Source organism: Schistocerca gregaria, chromosome 10, assembly GCF_023897955.1.
Source record: "Schistocerca gregaria isolate iqSchGreg1 chromosome 10, iqSchGreg1.2, whole genome shotgun sequence".
NCBI classification, from domain to species: Eukaryota; Metazoa; Arthropoda; class Insecta; order Orthoptera; family Acrididae; genus Schistocerca; species Schistocerca gregaria.
Window position 1 is genome coordinate 117,249,315 of NC_064929.1, and position 20,848 is coordinate 117,270,162.

Below are 20,848 nucleotides of genomic sequence, written 5' to 3' on the forward strand. Positions count from 1 at the left end.
ATGCCCGAGGCAGGAGTCGAACCTGCGACCGTAGCTGCAGCGCGGTTCCGAACTGAAGCGCCTAGAACTTCTCGGTCACAGCGGACGGCTGGGGAAAATCAACATGGGTTGAAGTGTGAATTGAAGTTTGTGTTAGGGAGCACACTGGACAATGGTATCCTACGTAGTTGCTACGATAGAGTAGTGAATAGCAGATCTGCCTAATAAGCAGGAGACCCCCGCTCAAGTACCAACTTTGGCACAAAATTTTAATTAATTACTTCAGCTTATATTTTTAGTGTAAGTAAATTGAGACTAATATGTCTCCAGGACAATCTAAGACCACCAGACCACTGAAATCTAGTTATATGAGGGTATTAAAAAGCGTGTGTGCCTTTTTACTGAGGTATGGACTGAGTATGGACGAAAACAAAACAAAAATATCGACTAAATATGGGCTCTAAAATGCATGAAATGAGAGCTGTGAGCACTTTCACAGATCTAACAGCATCTTACGTATTACCAGAAAGGGTGACTGGTGCAAGATATTGTCAGTTCCTATCAAGCGACCTGCCTAACCTGACAGAGAATGTAACAGCGCATTAAAGGCTGGAGATGTGATTCGTGTGTGATGAGGCACCTGTATATTTTCTTCGACGTGTCCGAGAAAACCACACACAGACATTTGACGGACAATCTATTGGCTGGGGATGTCCAATACCTTGGTCGGCTCGTTCACCCGATTTTAAGGCACTGGATTCTTGGTTGTGGGGACACTCAATATTTTGTATATGTAAGCCCCATTAATGATGTACGAATTATTACAGAGACGCACCATCAATGACTGCCAGCGCGTCGGTGACCAACTTGGGAGTTTTTCAAAGAGTGCGTGATTCCACAAGACGCCATACAGAAGTACGCCTTACTATGAACGGTCACCATATTGAGCGCCTCCTTTAGCCACAGCTGACAAGTGCAGGACGTTCGTAATAGCAAGTAGACTGCATTAGAATCTATGTTGTTTCACAGTAACAGGGTATGTGTTTCTATTTATGTACAACATTCGTAATAGCAAAGAGGTTGCAGCAGAAGAGATGTGATTCACAGTAGCGATGATAAACAGTTGCTCATACTTCTTAAGCTATGCATTTTACAGCCCATGTTAATGACCATTTTGTTCTTGTTTTGGTCCATGCTACCACCTCTCGAAGCATGGAATAATTTAGCGTCCTGTATAAATCAATACTACGATCTGCATAAGAATTTTACCCAATTTCATGTTCGTCAATGAATAATTAATTTAGTAATGAAGTGTGGGGAAAGAGGGCGGGAGGGAGGGAGGGAGGGATGGAGGGGGCGAGAGACAGAGAGAGAGAGAGAATGTATATTCCAATACGTATGCAGAAATTACGACAGTAACAGAGGCTAGATTAGCGCGGGAAGGTGCCGGAAAACCAATCCTTGTACTAATGACCACGATAACACAACTGATAAGTGGAATGTTACTACAGTCTTCTTGTTGCTGTATTCACCTCCGATCCATATAGAAAACAAATAACGGCCTGTCTGGTAGAGCAAAGGAAAGTTCGTCGTTAAATCTCTACGAGAGCACACCTGTTTTTGCCAAGGTTTACGGGAGCACAGCCAGGCTTGAAACTACAGAGTCACATCGTTACACAATTCTGGCAAACTTTACTAGTAAACATATAGTACATATTTTTGTTAATTGTGCTTCACTGCTTTTATACATTCTAGAAACGAAATCGTGCAACACCTTACGTTGCTGTTCAATTTATTACTTACTGTGTGATCAATTTCACTCGAAGACCGTTTTCCAGAAAGGTTTTTAACAGCAATAGTTACAATTATATTTGTTTTGGAGCGGGTGCATCCTGAGCAAAACAATTTTTCTTTTTCGTCTTTACACAGGCGTTTCTCCCTGAAGTTTCAGTATCATCAGTGGGCTTTTATTTTCTTTCTATTAAACAGGAAAAATGCTCTTCACTATTCGTACACACATAAATTTGAGATTTCACGACAGTATTTACAAATTCGAAAAACAATGTTTTATTTATATACTCCTTGTTACTGCATGCTGTGGTTTTCCTGGTTTTTTATGTTTTGCGTTGTACTTGCTTTCCTTTCACAGATTGTCATCTACAACCACACAGAACTTCACGTAGAAAAGTTGTTTACTGCAAAATTTTACGACTGGGAATGATTTGTACGGGGGCAATCCCAGAAGTAAGGTCTCCTATTTTTTTATAAGTACAAAGACCTGTTTATTTCTACAATGGTTTACATCAGTTTACAGCTTGAACATTTAGCTATTTTTCGACCTAATCACCATTTCTGTCGATGCATTTTTGTAGAGGCTGTGGCTTTTTTTTTGTATGCCCATGTCATGCCAGTTCGCCGCCACGCTGTTCAGAAAGTTATGAACCTCTTATTTCACCTCGTCGTCGGAGCCCACTGATGACGCTAAAACTTCTGGGTTAAAATGGTTCAAATGGCTCTGAGCACTATGGGACTTAACATCTCAGGTCATCAATCCCCTAGATCTTAGAACTACTTAAACCTAACTAACCTCCCGGGTTCGATTCCCGGCGGGGTCAGGGATTTTCTCTCCCTCGTGATGGCTGGGTGTTGTGTGTTGTCCTTAGGTTAGTTAGGTTTAAGTAGTTCTAAGTTCTAGGCGACTGATGACCACAGATGTTAATTTCCATCGTGCTCAGAGCCATTTGAACCTAACTACCCTAAGACGTCACACACATCCATGCCCGAGGCAGGATTCAAACCTGCGACCGTAGCAGTCGCGCGGTTCCGGACTGAAGCGCCTACAACCCGCTCGGCCACCGCCGCCAACTTCAGGGGAACATCTGGGTGAAGAACAAATGCAAACTCCAGATTGCGGTGTATTGGTAGAATCCTGAAGCGATGCAGTCCTTCAACAAGGGAAAGAGCTTACAATGCGTTAGTTCGTCCAGTCTTAGACTGTTGTTAGTCTGTGTGGGACCTTTGTCAGTTGGATCTCATTCAAGAGATTCAGAAGGTCCAAAGAAGAGCTGCAGGATTCGTGATTGGCACATTTAGCCATCGCGAGAGCCTTACAAATCTCATAGAAGGTTTGAAGTTGGACACACTTGTAGATAGACGGCGCGCTAAAACGGAAGGGGCTGCTCGCTAAATTCCGAAATCCGATCTTCGCGGAGGATGTAGAGCATATATTATTACCAGCAACTTTCAATAGCCATTCAAAGATAAGAGGCGTTCAGGGAAGGGGGGGGGGGGGGGGGGAATATGACTTTGGTGGGAATTGTGCCCTCCGCCACACACCGCTTGGTGGATAGCGGAGAATATATGTAGATGTAGAACAAATTTTAAAAAAAAGTGTTTTGCGCATGGCGAAACCCATACAAAAACAAATGTACTTGTAAGCAAACACGGACAGAAGAGCTTCAGAAGCAAGAGCAATTGCTAAAAAAAAAAACTAAAAGCTAAAATAACATGTAATCATGCAACTTATATTGTGTATAACAGACACTCCAGGCTACAGCAACATGAGCGAAGTAGTAATGAGTAACGATAGTTGTAGGTGGCACATTGGTTCTGCAGCTTCCGTGAGCATCCAAAACAAAAACGTTTCCAGGAAACAAATACACTGGCCAATAAAAACAGTTTTGCAAAATACTAAGTGAAAAACGGAAATCGACATGCATGTGGATGTGTGTGTGTGGGGGTGGGGGGTACCTTACGGAGACGTCCGTGGCGCCGGGTGAGGCTGGGCGGTTGGCTGTGTGAATGGCGGTAATAGGCTTCCCGTGTCCGGGAGTGAATGGAATGCCGGCCGCCGCGGTTTTTGTGCCGTGTTTCGGCAGGCGGCCAGCGCCGGCCGCAGATAGCCGCCGCGCGGGACACGCCCGCCTCTTCCCCACCCTCCGCCACACACCGCCCACACATTTATCACCGCGTCCGAACGGTCTGCTTCTCTCCTCTCTGCGGGGCCCACCGTTCTCACCTCAGCGCTCAAATTTTATTCGCGGGGAGTTACGGCCCAGCGTAGGAGCTGCGTCGCAACTTGTACGGGTACACACATTATGGTTCAAATGTCTCTGATCACTATGGGACAACTTCTGAGGTCAACTGTCCCCTAGAACCTGCGACCGTAGAGGTCGCGCGGTTCCAGACTGTAGCGCCTAGAACCACACGGCCACTCTGGCTGGCATACACACATTATATTGCGCATACATAGGAAGATAAATCTACTATTGATGACCAACAGCTGGGGATAGCGTCTGCCGTGTAACTATCCAGAGCGACCTTAAGTGGAATGACCACATAAAACAGGTAGTGGGAAAAGCAGATACCAGACTCAGATTCATCGGAAGAATCTTAAGGAAATTTTACTCATCTACGAATGAAGTAGCATATCAGGCGCTTGTTCGCCCGATTCTTGAGTATTGTTCAGCTATCTGGGATTCGTATCAGGTAGGACTGATAGAGAAGATTCAACGAAGAGCGGCGTGTTTCGTCACAGGACGAGAGAGCGTTATGGAGATGCTAAACAAACTCCACTGGCAGACGTTACAAGAGAGGCGATGTGCATAACGGAGAGAGTTACTACTGAAATTTCGGGGCAGAGCTTTTCAGGAGGACAACATATTACCTCCTCCTCCCTCCCCCAGATGTTGTTGTTGTTATGGTCTTCAGTCTCGAAACTAGTTTGATGCAGCTCTCCATGCTACTCTATCCTGAGCAAGCTGCTTCATCTCCCAGTACCCACTGCAACCCACATCCTTCTGAAACTGCGTAGTGTATTCATCTCTTGGTCTCCCTCTACGATTTTTACCCTCCACGCTGTCCTCCAATACTACATTGGTGATCCCTTGATGCCTCAGACCATGTCCTACCAACCGATCCCTTCTTCTAGTCAAGTTGTGCCACATATTTCTCTTCTACCCAATTCTATTCAATCTACCCATCTAATCCTCTCCGTTCTTATGTAGCTTCTTTTCTCTTCTTGTCCAAACTATTTATCGTCCATAACAATTTGTCCATTTTGTTTGGACTGTTGAGCTCCGTGGCAGTGGATAATATTTTACTGTAAAAATACAGCGACTAGTCACTTTTCTTAATTGCGTTTTTATTTATGCCAATATGCATTTCGGGTTTGCACCCATCTTCAGCTGGCAAATTACATGTATCTTCAGTTCCTACAGTGGCAAAATATCGATAGTAGTTTGCATGCTGCAGCTGGCCTGTGCAAAAGCAACGATTCCAATCATTTATTTCAATTTCGCAAGTTTAAAGTTACGCACTACCAGTTGCTCATTTTACTTACATTTTCCTCTCCTTGTTTTTTCTTGGCCTTTCTTCTTTTTTGTAACCGCATAAACACGTTTTGTCACGTATTTTACATAGGCGCACTGCGTTATCCGCCATGTTGTCGACTGACAGTTTTGTTTACATACAAGTAGTTTATCTATGGACAGATTTATATTTTACGAAAGTTTCGAAGTTCTAGCTAAGCTACTATTTACTTAACATTGACTTGGGAGTGGCCGTGCGGTTCTAGGCGCTGCAGCCCGGAACCGCGGGGCTGCCACGGTCGGAGGTTCGAATCCTGCCTCGGGCATGGATGTGTGTGATGTCCTTAGGTTAGTTAGGTTTAAGTAGTTCTAAGTTCTAGGGGACTGATGAGCTAAGATGTTATGTCCCATAGTGCTCAGAGCCATTTGTACCATTGACTTGGGTGATAGAAGTTCATCCCGTATATTTACTGCCATCTGGGGAAATAAACTCCTCTAGTAAGAAGATTTAAGGCAACGGCCTTGCCGCAGCGGATACACCGGTTCCCGTGAGATCACCGAAGTTAAACGCTGTTGGGCGTGGCCGGCACTTGGATGGGTGTTGCCATTTTTGGGGGTGCACTGAGCCTCGTGATGCCAATTGAGGAGCTACTCGACCGAATAGTAGCGGCTTCGGTCAACAATACCATCATCACGACTGGGAGACCGGTGCGCTGACCCCACGCCCCTCCTATCCGCATCCTCCTTGAGGATGACACGGCGGTCGAATGGTCCCGGTAGGCCACTCATGGCCTGAAGACGGAGTGAGTAAGAAGATTTAATCAAATTCAGAGATCGCTCGGCTGCTGACAATGTCACCTATAATAATGAACAACTCGCGTTTTGAAGTCCGCTTTCTTCAAAGTCGCACGGTTTACGAGAGCGCCAAGCCACCAGGGGTTAAAGATGTCCGCCGTTATTAAGAGGCCTTCCGCAGACTCGACGAAACCGCAGCGCTTCCTGCCCATAATGAGAAGAGCACCTCCTTCCCCCCCCCCCCCCCCCTCCCACCCTTTAACCAAACGCGCGCGCGCCCCGCCATCTTTATTTACCTTACCTGCGGCGATTAGTCGGAATAAAAGGACGGCGCCGACCGCTCATGACTATCGCGTCGTGAGGAGACGGCGGATAATTTGGGAGCGGGCAGAACAGGTTGGGCGCGCTTTTTGCTGCGCGCCCTGTTATCAGCCGGCGCTCCTTTGTTCGGCGATCGCGTCCGCTGCGCCCCCCTCTGTAATTTCGGGGCCGACACAAATTCACAGCGGCCTCCTCCAGGCTCCTCGCCACTCGTTATCCACTCCCCCCCCTAGTCACCGGGTGCGGCGCGGCAGCTGCGATCACACGACGAGACGCGCCATGGCGCCTGGCGCGGAAGGCAGCGAGGAAAAAAAAAAAAAGACTGATGGGAGGAGAAAGGGGGAATGGTGAGGGGAGGGGGGGGGGAGAGATGACGCGTCTGGCGCCCGCTGCCGTGTTCTCTTCCTTTCTGCGCGACGCGATGGCGAAGAAAGGTGCGAAGAGCACGCGGAAAAGACGCGGATCAAAAGCGACAAAGCGTGCTGTGGAGGCGACCACAGCCGCGGCGAAAGTGACAAGCGTGGGGCGCTGGTGCGAGAAGCCGCAAAATGAGATCCAGGCGTACTGCTAACACGTGGAACGTTCCGTGACCCTTTTAGCGAGCAGTATAAAGAGAGGCAGTTAATTGATCGTACCTCCCAAAGACTTCGATGGCGGCTTAATTTATTTCTCCAACACGTAATAAACTACTCGCTTTGGAAAGGACATTCCGTCCCCTCTTTACGGAACCAACAATTACTTTCTCAATAAATAACTAGCCAGTCACTTTGATTCATAACTAAGATCCCCGCGTTCCTGCGTCCGTATTTATTCCAATCATCTTCATCTACATCCATACTTCGCAAGCCACCTGACGGCGTGCGGCGGAGGGTAGCTTGAGTACCTCTATCGGTTCTCCCTTCTATTCCAGTCACGTATTGTTCGTGGTACGAAAGATTGTCGGTATGCCTCTGTGTGCGCTCTAATCTCTTTGATTTTATCCTCGTGGTCTCTTCGCGACATATACGTAGGAGGGAGGAATATTGTGCTTGACTCCTCGGTGAAGGTATGTTCTCGAAACTTCCACAAAAGCCCGTACCGAGCTACTGAGCCTCTCTCTTGCAGAGTCTTCCACTGGAGTTTGTCTATCATCTCCGTAACGCTTTCGCGATTACTAAGTGATCCTGTATCGAAGCGCGCTGCTCTTCGTTGGATCTTCTCTCTCTCTTCTATAGACCCTATCTGGTAAGGATCACACACCAGTGAGCAGTATTCAAGCAGTGGGCGAACAAGTGTACTGTAACCTACTTCCTTTGTTTTCGGACTGCATTTCCTTAAGATTCTTCCAATGAATGTCAGTCTGGCATCTGCTTTACCGACGATTAATTTTATATGGTCATTCCATTTTAAATAATTCCTAATGCCTAAATATTTCTTCTTGAATACTGCTTACATGTAAGTACAGATCGCAACTATTCACGGAGTGATGCTTGCATATACAGCACACGTCACAAACATTCGCCAAATGCTAAAAAGCCACAGAGAACAAGATATTTGCGCCAGTGTACATGTATTAACGACGAAGGCTTGCCTCCAATGAAAAGCGCTCTGTTGGAATGAAATCTCTTTTCCTATTTCCGAGGCGGCCGAGCGGTTCTAGGTGCTACAGTCTGGAACCGCGCGACAGCTACGGTCGCAGGTTCGAATCCAGCCTCGGGCATGAATGTGTGTGACGGCCTTAGGTTAGTTAGGTTTAAGTAGTTCTAAGGGACTGGTGACCGCAACAGTTAAGTCCTATAGTGCTCAGAGCCACCTGAACCTATTTCCGAGATGTTTATTGAAACGGTGATCTCCAACACTGGGCATTGAAACACGTAATTGAAAGTGACAGCATCTGTGAAGATGGGCACATGCCTGAAACCGGCCATGCAGTAACTAAAATCACTTTCTATTGTGACTGGTAGCGGGTATTATTCTACAGCCTACGTAGGAACAGTCACGGTGCTCCTTTGCATCCATTACAGATAAAATCCAAATATTAATCTCTCAAAGCACTACGAAGCAATTCTTAAAAGTTCTCCAGAAAACAGAATTTGAAGATTTTCGAGAAACTTAAATTGGGTCCAGAGAGATGTTCCATTGGAGTCATCGGCGGCTTTGGCCAGTGACGTAGGGTTAATGGCTGCTGCTGTCACGTCATCTTCTGGTGCACGTATTGAGTTCTGTTGTTCGTTGGCAAAGCTAACGAATCCAGAGGGTGGACAACGATACCCACAGTAACAGCGTAAAAAACGACAATGGGGAAGGCGAGATGTGACAGTAAATAACCATAAGGTACTGGCGATCAAGCCAAGAAATCACCAAATGCTGTACACGGATGAGCACCTAAAGCTAAAGCGTAGGATTGGCGATACTATTTCTCTACTAATAACCTTTCTCTCTCTCTCTCTCTCTCTCTCTCTCTCTCTCTCTCTGTGTGTGCGTGGTGGGGGGGGGGGGGGGGAGGGGGAGGTCGCGCGCGCGTTTGTGTGTGTATCTGACGGTCAACAGCTCGAATAAAGCATTCCAAGGTATTCACCGTGAGTCACAAATGCAAATCGGTGATTACACTAACAAACCTCTCCTCTATCCAATCATCTTTTTATATTCTTCTTAAAAAAACAACAATTTTTAATATGTCAACCTTAAATAATTGTTATTTTGAAAAGTATTATTCTTTGTAAATGTTGTAGATAAAACAAAAGAAAACTGCAAAAGGAAAATGAAAAATGTAAGATGTACGGCCTGTTTTAAAACATCACGTAACAGGTCTATAATTTGGCACTAAATAAATAAGTGAACTATCACCAATAACATTTAAGTTATAGTCGTCATAATGTTAACGGCATTTGTCACGTGTTTATAATGTCACTGGACAAAGCCGACAGCCGGTATAAAAAATTCTTCTATGTCACTGAACTTCACGTATCGCAAATATATATATAAAAAAATACGAATATCCTAATAAGTTTCCTTTAATTTACCTCTAAGGTCACAAACTTTTTGTTAACAGATTACCGGATTTAACATTTGACGATGCCACTATGACTGCAGTCATTGTTCTTGTGAAACGGGTATGCCTCTTCATATTTAAAGCGCATAAATGTAAATTTTGTCAGTACTAATTTTCATTATGGTCTATGTATTGTTCTTAAGCTGTATACAGTTTGCGAGTGTATTTACGTTTTTCCCATTTTTGCTGCAGATCTGATGATAGTCATTACAGACCGGAACTGGTAATCTGATAAAAAAAATTGACCATAGACGTAAATTAAAGGAAACTTATTACATATATGGGTCACTGTTTTTTCGCGACGATGTCGCAGCTTGTGATACGAGAATCCTGTTGCCGGGTGGCCTCCTTGTTAGGGGTTAGTAAGAAGAGGAGAATACAAGAAATAGGCGTACTCACCGAGCGGACAGAGCCTGCTCCAGTGGTAGGGGTTGGCGCAGTGGTAGACGGGGTCCCTGACGGCTGCGCAGTGGGGGGCTGGCCTCAGCTGGTCCGGCTCCAGGTCGTCCCAGCGCCAGGCGCGGCAGCAGAGAGCGGCCAGGTCGGCCGCCTCGACGAGCACGCAGCCGCCCCCGGCGCCGCCTCCGCCGCCGGCCGCCACCGCCGCCGCCAGCAGCTCCAGCTGGCGGTCCGAGAGGCGGTCGAGCGCCAGGTCGGCGGCCGCGGCGGCTGCCGGCGACGCCGCCGCCGCATCGCGGGCCAGCCGCCTAGCTGCAGCGGCCGCGCGCCGCCGCCCGCGGCCCAGCATCGCCATCAGGCACCATCCGCATCGGGGGGCCAGCACGCGCTCGCCGCACACGCACACGCATGCGGACGCGGGGGGCTCGCCGCCGCCCGCCGCCTCCCCCTCCGCCTCCTCTAGCTGCCGCCGCGCGACGCCGGCGCCGCCTCCGCGCGGGCTCCTCTGCACTCGAAGGGCCAACGAGCTCTCTCTGCGGCCCGGGAGCCTCGGCTGGTGCGTCTTCGGCCTATGCACTCCGGCTGCCGGTGTGGAATATCTTCGTAGCGACTCTCGCGCCCAGCGCGGCCCAATTTGACTGAGCCGGTATTCCAATGCACACGTGTCTAAAAGCTGTTCTTACACTCAATCTTCACACACGCAGCAAGAACTCACCCTTTTCACGCGAACGTAACAAGGAAAATTCAACATTCGATCGAAGATCAATGTTAAAACTGGACGGCACGAAGTTTGTGCTTTCGTTGTACACAAAATATTAAACTGTTCAGAAAGAAAACGATCACAGACTTTGATGATTGACGGCAAGCAGCGGCTCAGGCAGTTCAGTAATTCTGTTTGCTGGCAAATCTTACAAAATGGCAAAAAACACCTCAGGCACATTCACTAGAGTAGCGCTGTCGAATAAGCGTACAAATACGAAACACATTCAAGTTTTCTGTTCACTATCCTTGTCTGCTGAGCACTTCTTGTAAGAGGCACTTTCTGAAAACAAGCTAACAGTCAATGTCTCATGCTGCGACTATAAAACAGCCGAATCCGGAACACCTCTGGATCTTTATGTTGAACACTGAAACAGAGAAGGCAAATTCATTACAAAATCTCCTTATCGTTCCGTGTGCTAAAAAATAAAAGCAAACGTTTAAAATTGTCTGTAAACATAATACAATCTATTGAACGAAACATGGGTAATTTCCAAGAATGACTGCCTATCGAACTCAAGGGAGCCTAGCGATATATATCGAACGTGCGACTCGATGTCGACCATACAAATCTGGTGGTATTGTGGTAAATGTTTAGTGCGTTGCCAGGGGGACACAGTTTATCGTTTTCGGCTGTAAATAGCAATGAGTGAAAATGCCGACAGTTTCACGTGGCGAAATCTAATTCCTTGGTTATGTAATATGGAAAGACGTTTAAATTTTGTTGGGACTTGGCATTGCTTCCAAATGAGGATAGCAGAATGCCATGGACTCAACGTGACTGACGAGTACAGTAAGTAAATTTACTACTTTCAGGCTTTTATCCATTGTGGATGTGGAACACTGCGACTGTGGTGTGAAAAGGTTTTCAGAAATTACTGCAACCAGTCGCCTTTTATGTAGATGTATTTTATTTAACCATGACCGGTTTCGAGCTGCCTAGCAACTCATCATCAGATGGTATATACATTTAGTGCTTTTTTGTACCCATTGTGTGGGTGGTTGAGTATCTGTGGCTAGACAGAAACGAGAACAAATAATCGCTACATGTGGTACAGTAACACGAAATATTTACAGCATAATTTATGTTTAACGTATAAGAGCAAATAATCACTACATGTGGTACAGTTACACGAAATATGGTTTCAAAAATACGTCCTAAAAGAGATATATATACCTGCAGAAAGATTTATCTGTAAGTAACACCTCAAAACGTAAATTAAACTGTAAATATTTCGTGTAACTGTACCACATGTAGTGATTATTTGCTCTTATACGTTAAACATAAATTATGCTGTAAATATTTCGTGTTACTGTACCACATGTAGCGATTATTTGTTCTCGTTTCTGTCTAGCCACAGATACTCAACCACCCACACAATGGGTACAAAAAAAGCACTAAATGTATATACCATCTGATGATGAGTTGCTAGGCAGCTCGAAACCGGTCATGGTTAAATAAAATACATCTACATAAAAGGCGACTGGTTGCAGTAATTTCTGAAAACCTTTACTACTTTCATTTCTAATTAATTGTAAGTTAGTAAACGTTCGTCTTCTAATGTTGCTTTAGTGAACGTTGTAAACAGTAGCCATAGGGTTGCACGTTCGATATGAAACGTTGCGTTCAACAGACAATAATTTTAGGTAATTGCTGGAAAATGGATTTAATCAAAAATTAAAAACATGATTTGGCACTAGTGCAGTGTGCAGCAACACAACCCCGCCCCTATATAGGCCTACTACCTTCGATGATTAAATGAAGAGGATATCGCTTTCAGAAACGCCGTACTTCATATCCACGGTGTATTTCGTTCACTTTTTTGAGCGTGAAATCACTTTCATTTAATACACTTTTATGATAAAATTATCTGTTTCTATAACAGGTTTTCACATGGAATTTCTAGTAATAAAAAGCTACTCTGAACTTCATCGAAACATATTTTGCTGTTAGCGGAATCATCCATGATACTCCACAATCGTTGTTTATAATGCTTGTGTAATTTTAAGCACTCACAAATAAACACTTCCGACTGTAAACAGTGTAAGAGCTGGTCCAGACCCCCAACGCAAAAAACGGATTCAACTTATTCTTTAGAGAACTACTGTTCATTGCAAACTTCTAGACTGCACTAACTGATCGACAGTCGACTGTAAATCAATATCTGACGATCAGCGAAACTCAGAGATCTGCTGCAAGAAAGACATGCAACTACAATCTATACGGATAACACTGATGGAATAAAATATGATTAGGAATATTCTGATGTCTGACGACTTCTAGATCGAAAAACATGGATATTCGAAACGAAATAGCAATTAAATTAACATTGACTTATTTAGCTGTGGCTGAAGTGCAGTGTGACACTGAGCAATAAAAAACATCGTGACTTCCTTTGACTTCTTTTGATAATGGAAAGAAACAGTTTTATTTACGAAATTTTAATATTATGAAGTAATTTCTCTATATTGTTGCCGTACTAGCTAGGAATAACTACGAAATATTGTAAGGCATTTCGAACCTTTTCAGCTTTTAAGTGCAAAAAAAATAAATTATTAAGTAAAATAAATAAAAATAAAAGCTACTACGAAACCACACAATCTAAATTACTCTACGTTAGTGGTAGGAAACGAAGATACTGGGTGGGGAGGGTGGAGTGTGTGTGTGAGAGAGAGAGAGAGAGAGAGAGAGAGAGAGAGAGAGAGAGAGAGAGAGAGGTAGTATGCGAATATCAGCACACTGCGATCTGCGTTAACTGCAACAAGGAAAAAAATGTCCAGTAAACATACGTTATGAACTATGAGCACTTGTAAAGTGGAGATGCGTTTCACAGCAACGAAATGGTGCTGGTAGCATTTTAAGTCAATGTTCACTGGACTTATTTTTTTAATTTTTTTCGTGTTTTGCTGAATGCTACCACCTCTCACTACATGGAAAGCAAACAGCAAACAGCTTGTCGTATACTCCTCTCAAAATATGGAATGCAAAGCGCTTGCAGCAGAAGAGATTTGTTTCACAGTATAGAAGATGTTCTCATAGCTCTTACAGAGCTCTTTAGAGCCCATGCTTCGTTGATTTTTTGCTTTGGATGATCGTTCATGTTATATCACTGAATATTGATCACTCTTTCTGGGAAGAAATGTATAGTACAATAGCATCCACTGAGTAACATTTCCTGATAAATCTTTTGTCATTATCCTACAAGTTCACCGATAACCCTTTTTGTCGTGGACATAACATATTTTTTTAAAAAAAGAAGATAATACCACTTGCAACTGTGTAATTAATTTGCAGAATTGAAACGGCTAAGTCGTGGATCACGAGAACCAGAAAGACAGAGGAACTCAAACTATTCTAGAAGATATCAAAGTACGTACACCACTTAAAGAATATATACTAAATCATGCAAGTTTCCAGTAAAAGCCCAGAAAGAAAACTGTTGTAACATGGACTGAAGAAAGACAAGGAAACGTGGAGAACAAGGAAGGAAAGATGCAGCTGACACTAATGTGTTTTATAGCACCTGACTAAAAAACTGAAATCGAGCGAAAATCCCTGCATTAGTGAGTCAAATTACTCAAAATTTGATTGTGAAAGACTAACACACATTTATATTCCATTTTCTGAGCGTATTATTCAGTTTCTGACACGTGTGATCGTTTTTAATCTCTGTATTGTGACGACCTACGTCTACATACATACTCCGAAAGCAGCCCCACAATTAGTGGTACATGACACGTCGTGCCAATACTATCGATTTTCTTTCGCGTGTTGAGCGTGGGGAAAATGACTGCGTAAATGCCACTGTATGAGCTCTAATTTCTGCAGGTTTTCTCGCGACCCCTACGCGAAGTACACACTCATGGCAGCAGAATGGTTGCATAGTCATATTCAAATATTTGTTCTCTAAATTTATTCCAAGGTGTTGTCTACCTTCTAAAGACAAAAAAATATTATAAATGGTCTGATAGCAGAATGGAATCGACTTTGATTCCTCAGCGAAGGAGCAGTTTCAGTGATCCACAACAATGAGAAATAGACACATGCTATTGTCTTCGTACCCATAAGTAAACCAACAGCGTAAATCACTTCCCCACTACCCGGGAACCTGAATACGGCACGTTTCAAAAACATAATGCACATCTTCATGATCACTACACGAAATTGTCTTTGCTGCTGGTGCGCGTTAGAAATGTGATGTTACTTCAAAAATAAATAAATAAAGCAACTAAAAAAGAATCTATATCCATGACAGAATCAACCCCTGTCAGCAATAACAAAACACAGTACCATTTACATACCAGGGCTCACTTTTTCCGTGCTTTAACTCTCAAGGTTTCATCTATATTTGCTCCAGTGAGACTTCGAACGACTTCTTAAAGGAGAAAACCTTAATTTCGCAAGGGAGTACGAATATATTACTTTAAAAGATTTCGCGATAAGGAATCATGGGACATCAATGTTATGAGAGATTTTTTCCCATTTTTGTAAAACTGCAATAAATCTTCGAATTAGGTTTAAGTATAATGGGGGATAGCGGAAGTAAATTCTGTATGTAGGTCTACTGCCCTATGTTATGTAATCTGTACATTGAACAAGCTATGAAGGAAATCAAGCAGAAATTTGGAAAAGAAATTAAAAGTTCAAGTAGACGAAGTAGAAGTTTGCCAGTGACATTGTAAGATCTGAAAGAGCAGTTGAACGGGATAGTGCATTGAAGTGACGTGAAAGTCAGAAGTATAAAACAGGGTCATGGAATATAATCGGAGTAATTCAGGCAATGCTGAGGGAATTAGATTAGAAAGTATGAGACTAAAAGTAGTGGATGGGTTTTGTTATTTAGGCAACAAAATAACTGATGGTGGACGAGGCAAGGAAGATATGAACTGCAGTCTGCCAATAGCAACAAGAACATTTACGAGAAAAACAGAAATTTGCTAACACATAATTTCAATTTAAGTATTACGAACTCTTTTCTGAAAATACTTGTCTAGAGTGTAGTCGTCTATGTAAGTGAAATGTGGTCGACAGGCAATTCAGACAAGAAGACAGTATAAGCTTTTGAAATGTAGTGCTGCAGAAGAATTCTGAAGATTAGCTGGGTACGTCGAATAATAAATGAAGAGATGCTGAATCGAATTGGGATAAAAAGAAATTTCTGGTACAACTTGACGAAAAGAATGGATCCGTCGATTAGGTAATGGAACGAAGTGTGTCGGGTAAAAGTTGAAGGGGGAGACGAAGGACTGAATACATGAAGCAGCTTCAAATATGCGATCAGTTGGTCCAGTCCTGAGGCAGTAACCTTCATGGTTTTAGGTTAGTTTGAGGAATGCGTTTAAGCTCCCGTCGAAATACGTATGAATGTGGACGAAACAAAGCAATTAAATCTAAACATGGATAGGTTTTCAAGTTGCAAAATGGCTGAAAGCAATTGTTTACTCCAAGACGTGTAAGCAGAAAAATTATAATGGAGTAACGGAAGCGCACAACACTCTAATACTCGACTGAACGAAAAGACAGTTTAGGATTTCATATATTTGGCACAAAACTTAAGAAGAGGGACCGCCTCTAAGGATTAAACATCAGACGCACAAAATCTCAGTCAGAATAAGATTCAAGGAAAAAAACTCAGACACAATCTAAGAAATGAATACTACTAAAATAGCTAGGGGATTTAACCAAAGGTTCCATGTCAAATTTGTAATTAATAGCCCCTTTCCGTTTAGAGCAAAAGATGTTCAAAATTGCAACACTGGGAGAACATTTGCTTTCATCGAATGTTTGGTTTTTGACACACAAATGATTGAATCATGTAGCTCAATATTCTCTTACAATTTATGCAATGTTGTAGAAAGATAAAAATAGTAAATAACTATAGTCATTTTTGGCTGTATAGGTGAATTCCCCAAATAAATATTTAACGTGTATAGTGTAGAACGATTTGTAATAGCATCATTATTTAATGAACACTTTTTCAGTGTTTGATGGGCGACCGATTATTGATGTGCTTGCAGTTACATCAACATTTGAATAATGTCCGAAAAGCAGCTAAAGCATAACTTGTTTCAATTCAATGCATATGTCAGGTTCATTCTAATGGTGTTGTACCTTAACTTCATTAAAAAAAAAGTATGGTACAAATAATTATGTTGAATATATGTAAAAACTTTCGAGACAACGGGGATGCAAATAACGACATAACAGCTTCATTATCGGCAGATCTACCACTAACAGACCATGACAAAGCCAAAGAAATAGTGCGGTTTGCTACTACAGCATAGAATAATGTTTCCTATACGTTAATGAATCAGATTTCATCCTGTAATAGAAAAGGTACTGCGTACATTCTTTCGAGTCTTACCTCACGATACGTAAATATCTGCCACATCGCAAAACGTGATTTAGTCAACTAATTCCAATCTTTCATTCACCATACGTCTCATTCGATATTTTTTATGATACAATAATTGCTGTAGAGAGAACTGGATTGATATCTCTCGCTAAACGTTGCTAGTCACTCGTGTCACATCTATTAATGTACTCTCAAAGTGCAAAGATAATGATTATAAATATCACCTTTAGAGACATAAAGAAGAAAAATTACAAGGGGTGTGTATACGCATACGAAAAGGAACAAGTATTTTAATGTGACTCACTAATTTCTGCATTCCGATCGAAATTGTCACCATGAAAATCGGGGAACTTTGCCAGCCAAAGCCGTTTTTACACATCGCCTGTATGTCTAAAATTTTTGAAGCAATTACACTCTTTTACCGACACGGATGTTGTTCTTCTGGAAATATAATCCAGTAAGAGTACAGTCATCTTATGGAAAAAATGAGACCCAAGTATTAAAATGCAGGCTACGATCCAGCCAGAGTTCATCCTGTTAACGTCAGTAACAGAGCATCGTCCAAATAAACAATTTCTGTAAGAAGTATTAAATTAGCCATTTATTTAGCTACTTTCTGAGTGAATATGTTTTCATCAACATTTGTGGAAGAATCGAAGCGATAAACTGTTTTCAACTAAACATGTAACGCCTTTTCGAACGGATCTGCACTTTGATACCTGTTACGTAATTCAATTTTCCGTCAGCGGGTTTGTTTTGTTTCACGCCGGTAACGCTCAAAGATATACAGAGGAAGATATTCCATTGTTACGCTAGTAGTGAATTGCATCGTAACCCATCTCGGCTTACGTGTGTAACTGAGTAGTGATGTACGCGACTCCTCTCCAATTTTTGTTGTGCCACATACATGGAGTAACAAATAAGACATTCGGCACAACTGCAAAATATTCAGACTATAATGAACAGCCAATAAATATGACACTAGAGATGAAGAACTGAAAGACGAATAGCCTTTGTGTTTGTCGAAGCTGCAGAACTTGTTTTTTCATCCCACGGCACAGCAAGATAAGCAGGTCACTGATACAGACAGCTCTCTGAAGTTTGCCAGGTACTTTTTGATATCTAAAATTACATAACTGCCAAATGTATGTACACTAGTAGGTACATATAACTTACTGCTAGGAGTATGTGAAAAAAACTGAAAAAGTCACTTTGAAATTTTTGCTTTTATTCAGCTAGTTTTACGCCAGTTCGGGCCAATTCCACATGAGTCTGTACTAACAACAATCACATTCCGCTTTTCTACCTGTTATGCGTCACTTAGTGTGCTTCTGAACTCGAAAATACAGTTCTGCCTTTGGGTAGAGTTATAGAAGGGCTAAACCAGTGCAGAAGTTATACAAATGACGCCAATTCACTCTTCTGGGATCGATAATAAGGTGCACACAATAATGATAGGGTTTCAGGTATAATAGAATCACGATTCTACTTTAGGCGGATACAAATTCAAGTTATCATCATTTATCTGATGTGTTCCCAAGCGATTCAGACTAAATGTGGCACAGCCGACGAGTAGAACGTCATCTTTGACGCTGTTTATCTATCAGTTTTCAGTTGTTCCTAATGTTAAAACAATGAATTTGAGGTTATGTCTGTCTGTAATAACGTACACAGAATTTATATTATGCCATACACGTTTCGTCCAAATTCATTAAATGACTTTCAGTGGCAATATATGGTGCGCTATTTACGTGCATGTAACGGTGGTAAATTGTGTATGACTCTTTTATTTAACCGGCTTTCGGCATTTCAACATACAGCCGTCTCAACAGTGGAATATAATATATGACGATACGAACATAAGTACAACGCAGCACCCAGCCCCCTAGTGGAGAATATTTTCCGATCCGGCCGGGAATCAAACCCCGGTCACGCACCTGTGCTCTTGCGCTCTGTGTTGGGCGAGCTGGAGGCAGAACAGTTTCACCACAGTAAAAGCAAGGCTAGTCACACTGTGCAATCCCAGTATCACAGAAGATGCACTATTAAATTTTATTTGATCAGTTCCAGGGAAAGAGTAGAACACCGCCTTTCGCAAAAAAAAGTAATGGTCGAAGATACAGGTGACTAGTCTGGACACGGTTATGGAGTCTGGATAATGTTAAATACCTTAAAGTGACTATTACGGTTTCGTTCTCAACAGTGCAAGTGTAGTGGAATGTAACCATGGCAAAGGGGACAACCGTCTGGGTCAAAATTTGTAAAAACTCGTCTTCTACAAACTCGGCATTTCCGAACGTCTGCACCTCGATTCGCGGCACAGTATATGTTACTACGTAGCCTGTTCCACAGGTCAATTTTAAGCTCGCGAGTGCGGTCCGCAAGCAATCACGTGGCGCACCGCGAAACAGTTACGAAACGAATATATTTATTGTTGTCGCGGGAGGGCAGTGACGGACGTCAGCATACGGAGGAGGCGTGGCGTGTCCCGTGCCGTCGCGTCGCAGCCCACATTTATAGCCGTCTCCTTCTCCTCCTCCTCTTCCTCTTCGGCTTCGCATTTGCGTCGACGCGGTCGCTCGCGCACACGACCACGTGCGTTCGCGTCCGCTGCTATAAATTGCGCCCGGCGCCCAAGTCAGAAATACATTTTTAAAAAGAGAGCGAGCAACACTTCTCGGCACGTAGCACACGAGACCGCCCCCGTCACGATCTCGAGCGACAATGATTTCGCTTGTGTGTGTGTGTGTGTGTGTGTGTGTGTGTGTGTGTGTGTGTGTGTGTGTGTGACACTGTAGGCGCGAATCAACCGGTAGCAGCTGACTGCACACTCGTACCATATACGGTGTCCACAATCGATGGCGATACAGTTGTGTGTTACAGCAAGAATTAGAGGCAGAAACACGTAGCGTGAGAAATCAGCAAGCAAATAGTGCTGCAACGAATATGACTGCAATTCGAGTCGAAATTTAGCCTTTTGGCCAAATACTGTATATTTCAACGCAGAATGACAAAGAAACGCCTTGAACGAGAGCTGTCGTGGCATAAGCAGTAGTTCAGGAAGGCAACTAGTATCACGTGTAGGCGGATATGGTGAAAATACAACTAGGAGAGTAGGGTAGGGGTGTTGTATCTGAATGCTGGTCACACGCAAGAAGGCGAATTTGAAGCAACTTGGATTCTACAGCGCGGCAGAGAGAATGGTTGTGCTGTGGGTTGACTACCTCGAACGGTGTGCGTCCACCGACGGTAGGGAGAGATGCCAGGTACAGACGCGGACGGCGAGAAGGCAAGAAGGACGCGGAAGCAGCAGCAGACGCTGCGGACGGAGGAAGGCAGAACAAGGCACTCCGGCGTCGTCCCCTCAGAAGGCGTCGTCCGGACGGCGTCGCCTCGCAGAACAGCGGCCGCCGCGCTCGGCCGGAGGGCACGACATGCTGCAGTCTTCAGTCGCGTCACAGCGGGAGTCTCGGTGCACACGCGACGGAGCGGAAACGCGCACTGCACGGGAGGTTTGTGTGTAATGTTGTGTGTGTCGCGGTTGGCGGGCAGCGAGCACCGCTCGACTTGCGCACACGGCCACGCTCGGAGGTCGACTGGCTGGCTGCGGCGGGCGCCGGCGGCGGCGCGCCTGTCGCCGGGGCCCTCCCCTCCCCCGCCCCTCCCCGCCACGGCCGTGGCGGGCGCGCCTGGCGCCTGCGCCCCCTCCCCGCCCACCCGAGGGCGACGGGCTGGCGCCAGCCGCGGCGCGACAAACCGACCTGGCCGCCGCCGCGAGGCCGAGCGCTACTACCCGTCCAGCAAACATCCGGCCGCCGGCGCCGCGCCTAGGGCGGGCAGGTGGAGCCGCAAGGAGCTGCTCACTCGCCGGCGACGCGTTTACAATTGTCTACTACACT

The 20,848-nt window shown here is 44.2% G+C and overlaps 1 protein-coding gene across 1 annotated transcript in view; it reads right to left on the bottom strand.

The window, feature by feature from the left end:
• The window catches only part of LOC126293378 (mothers against decapentaplegic homolog 6), a 219,155-nt gene extending 198,623 nt beyond the window's left edge, over window positions 1-20,532 (bottom strand). Inside the window, exons 1-2 of the mRNA XM_049986584.1 lie at window positions 20,174-20,532; window positions 9,835-10,961 (exon numbers count right to left, since the gene is read on the bottom strand). Coding sequence (XP_049842541.1) covers window positions 9,835-10,189 — 355 coding nt within the window. The 5' untranslated portion in view covers window positions 10,190-10,961; window positions 20,174-20,532. The remainder of the gene's footprint in view (window positions 1-9,834; window positions 10,962-20,173) is intronic.
• Between the last annotated feature and the right edge of the window lie 316 nt (window positions 20,533-20,848).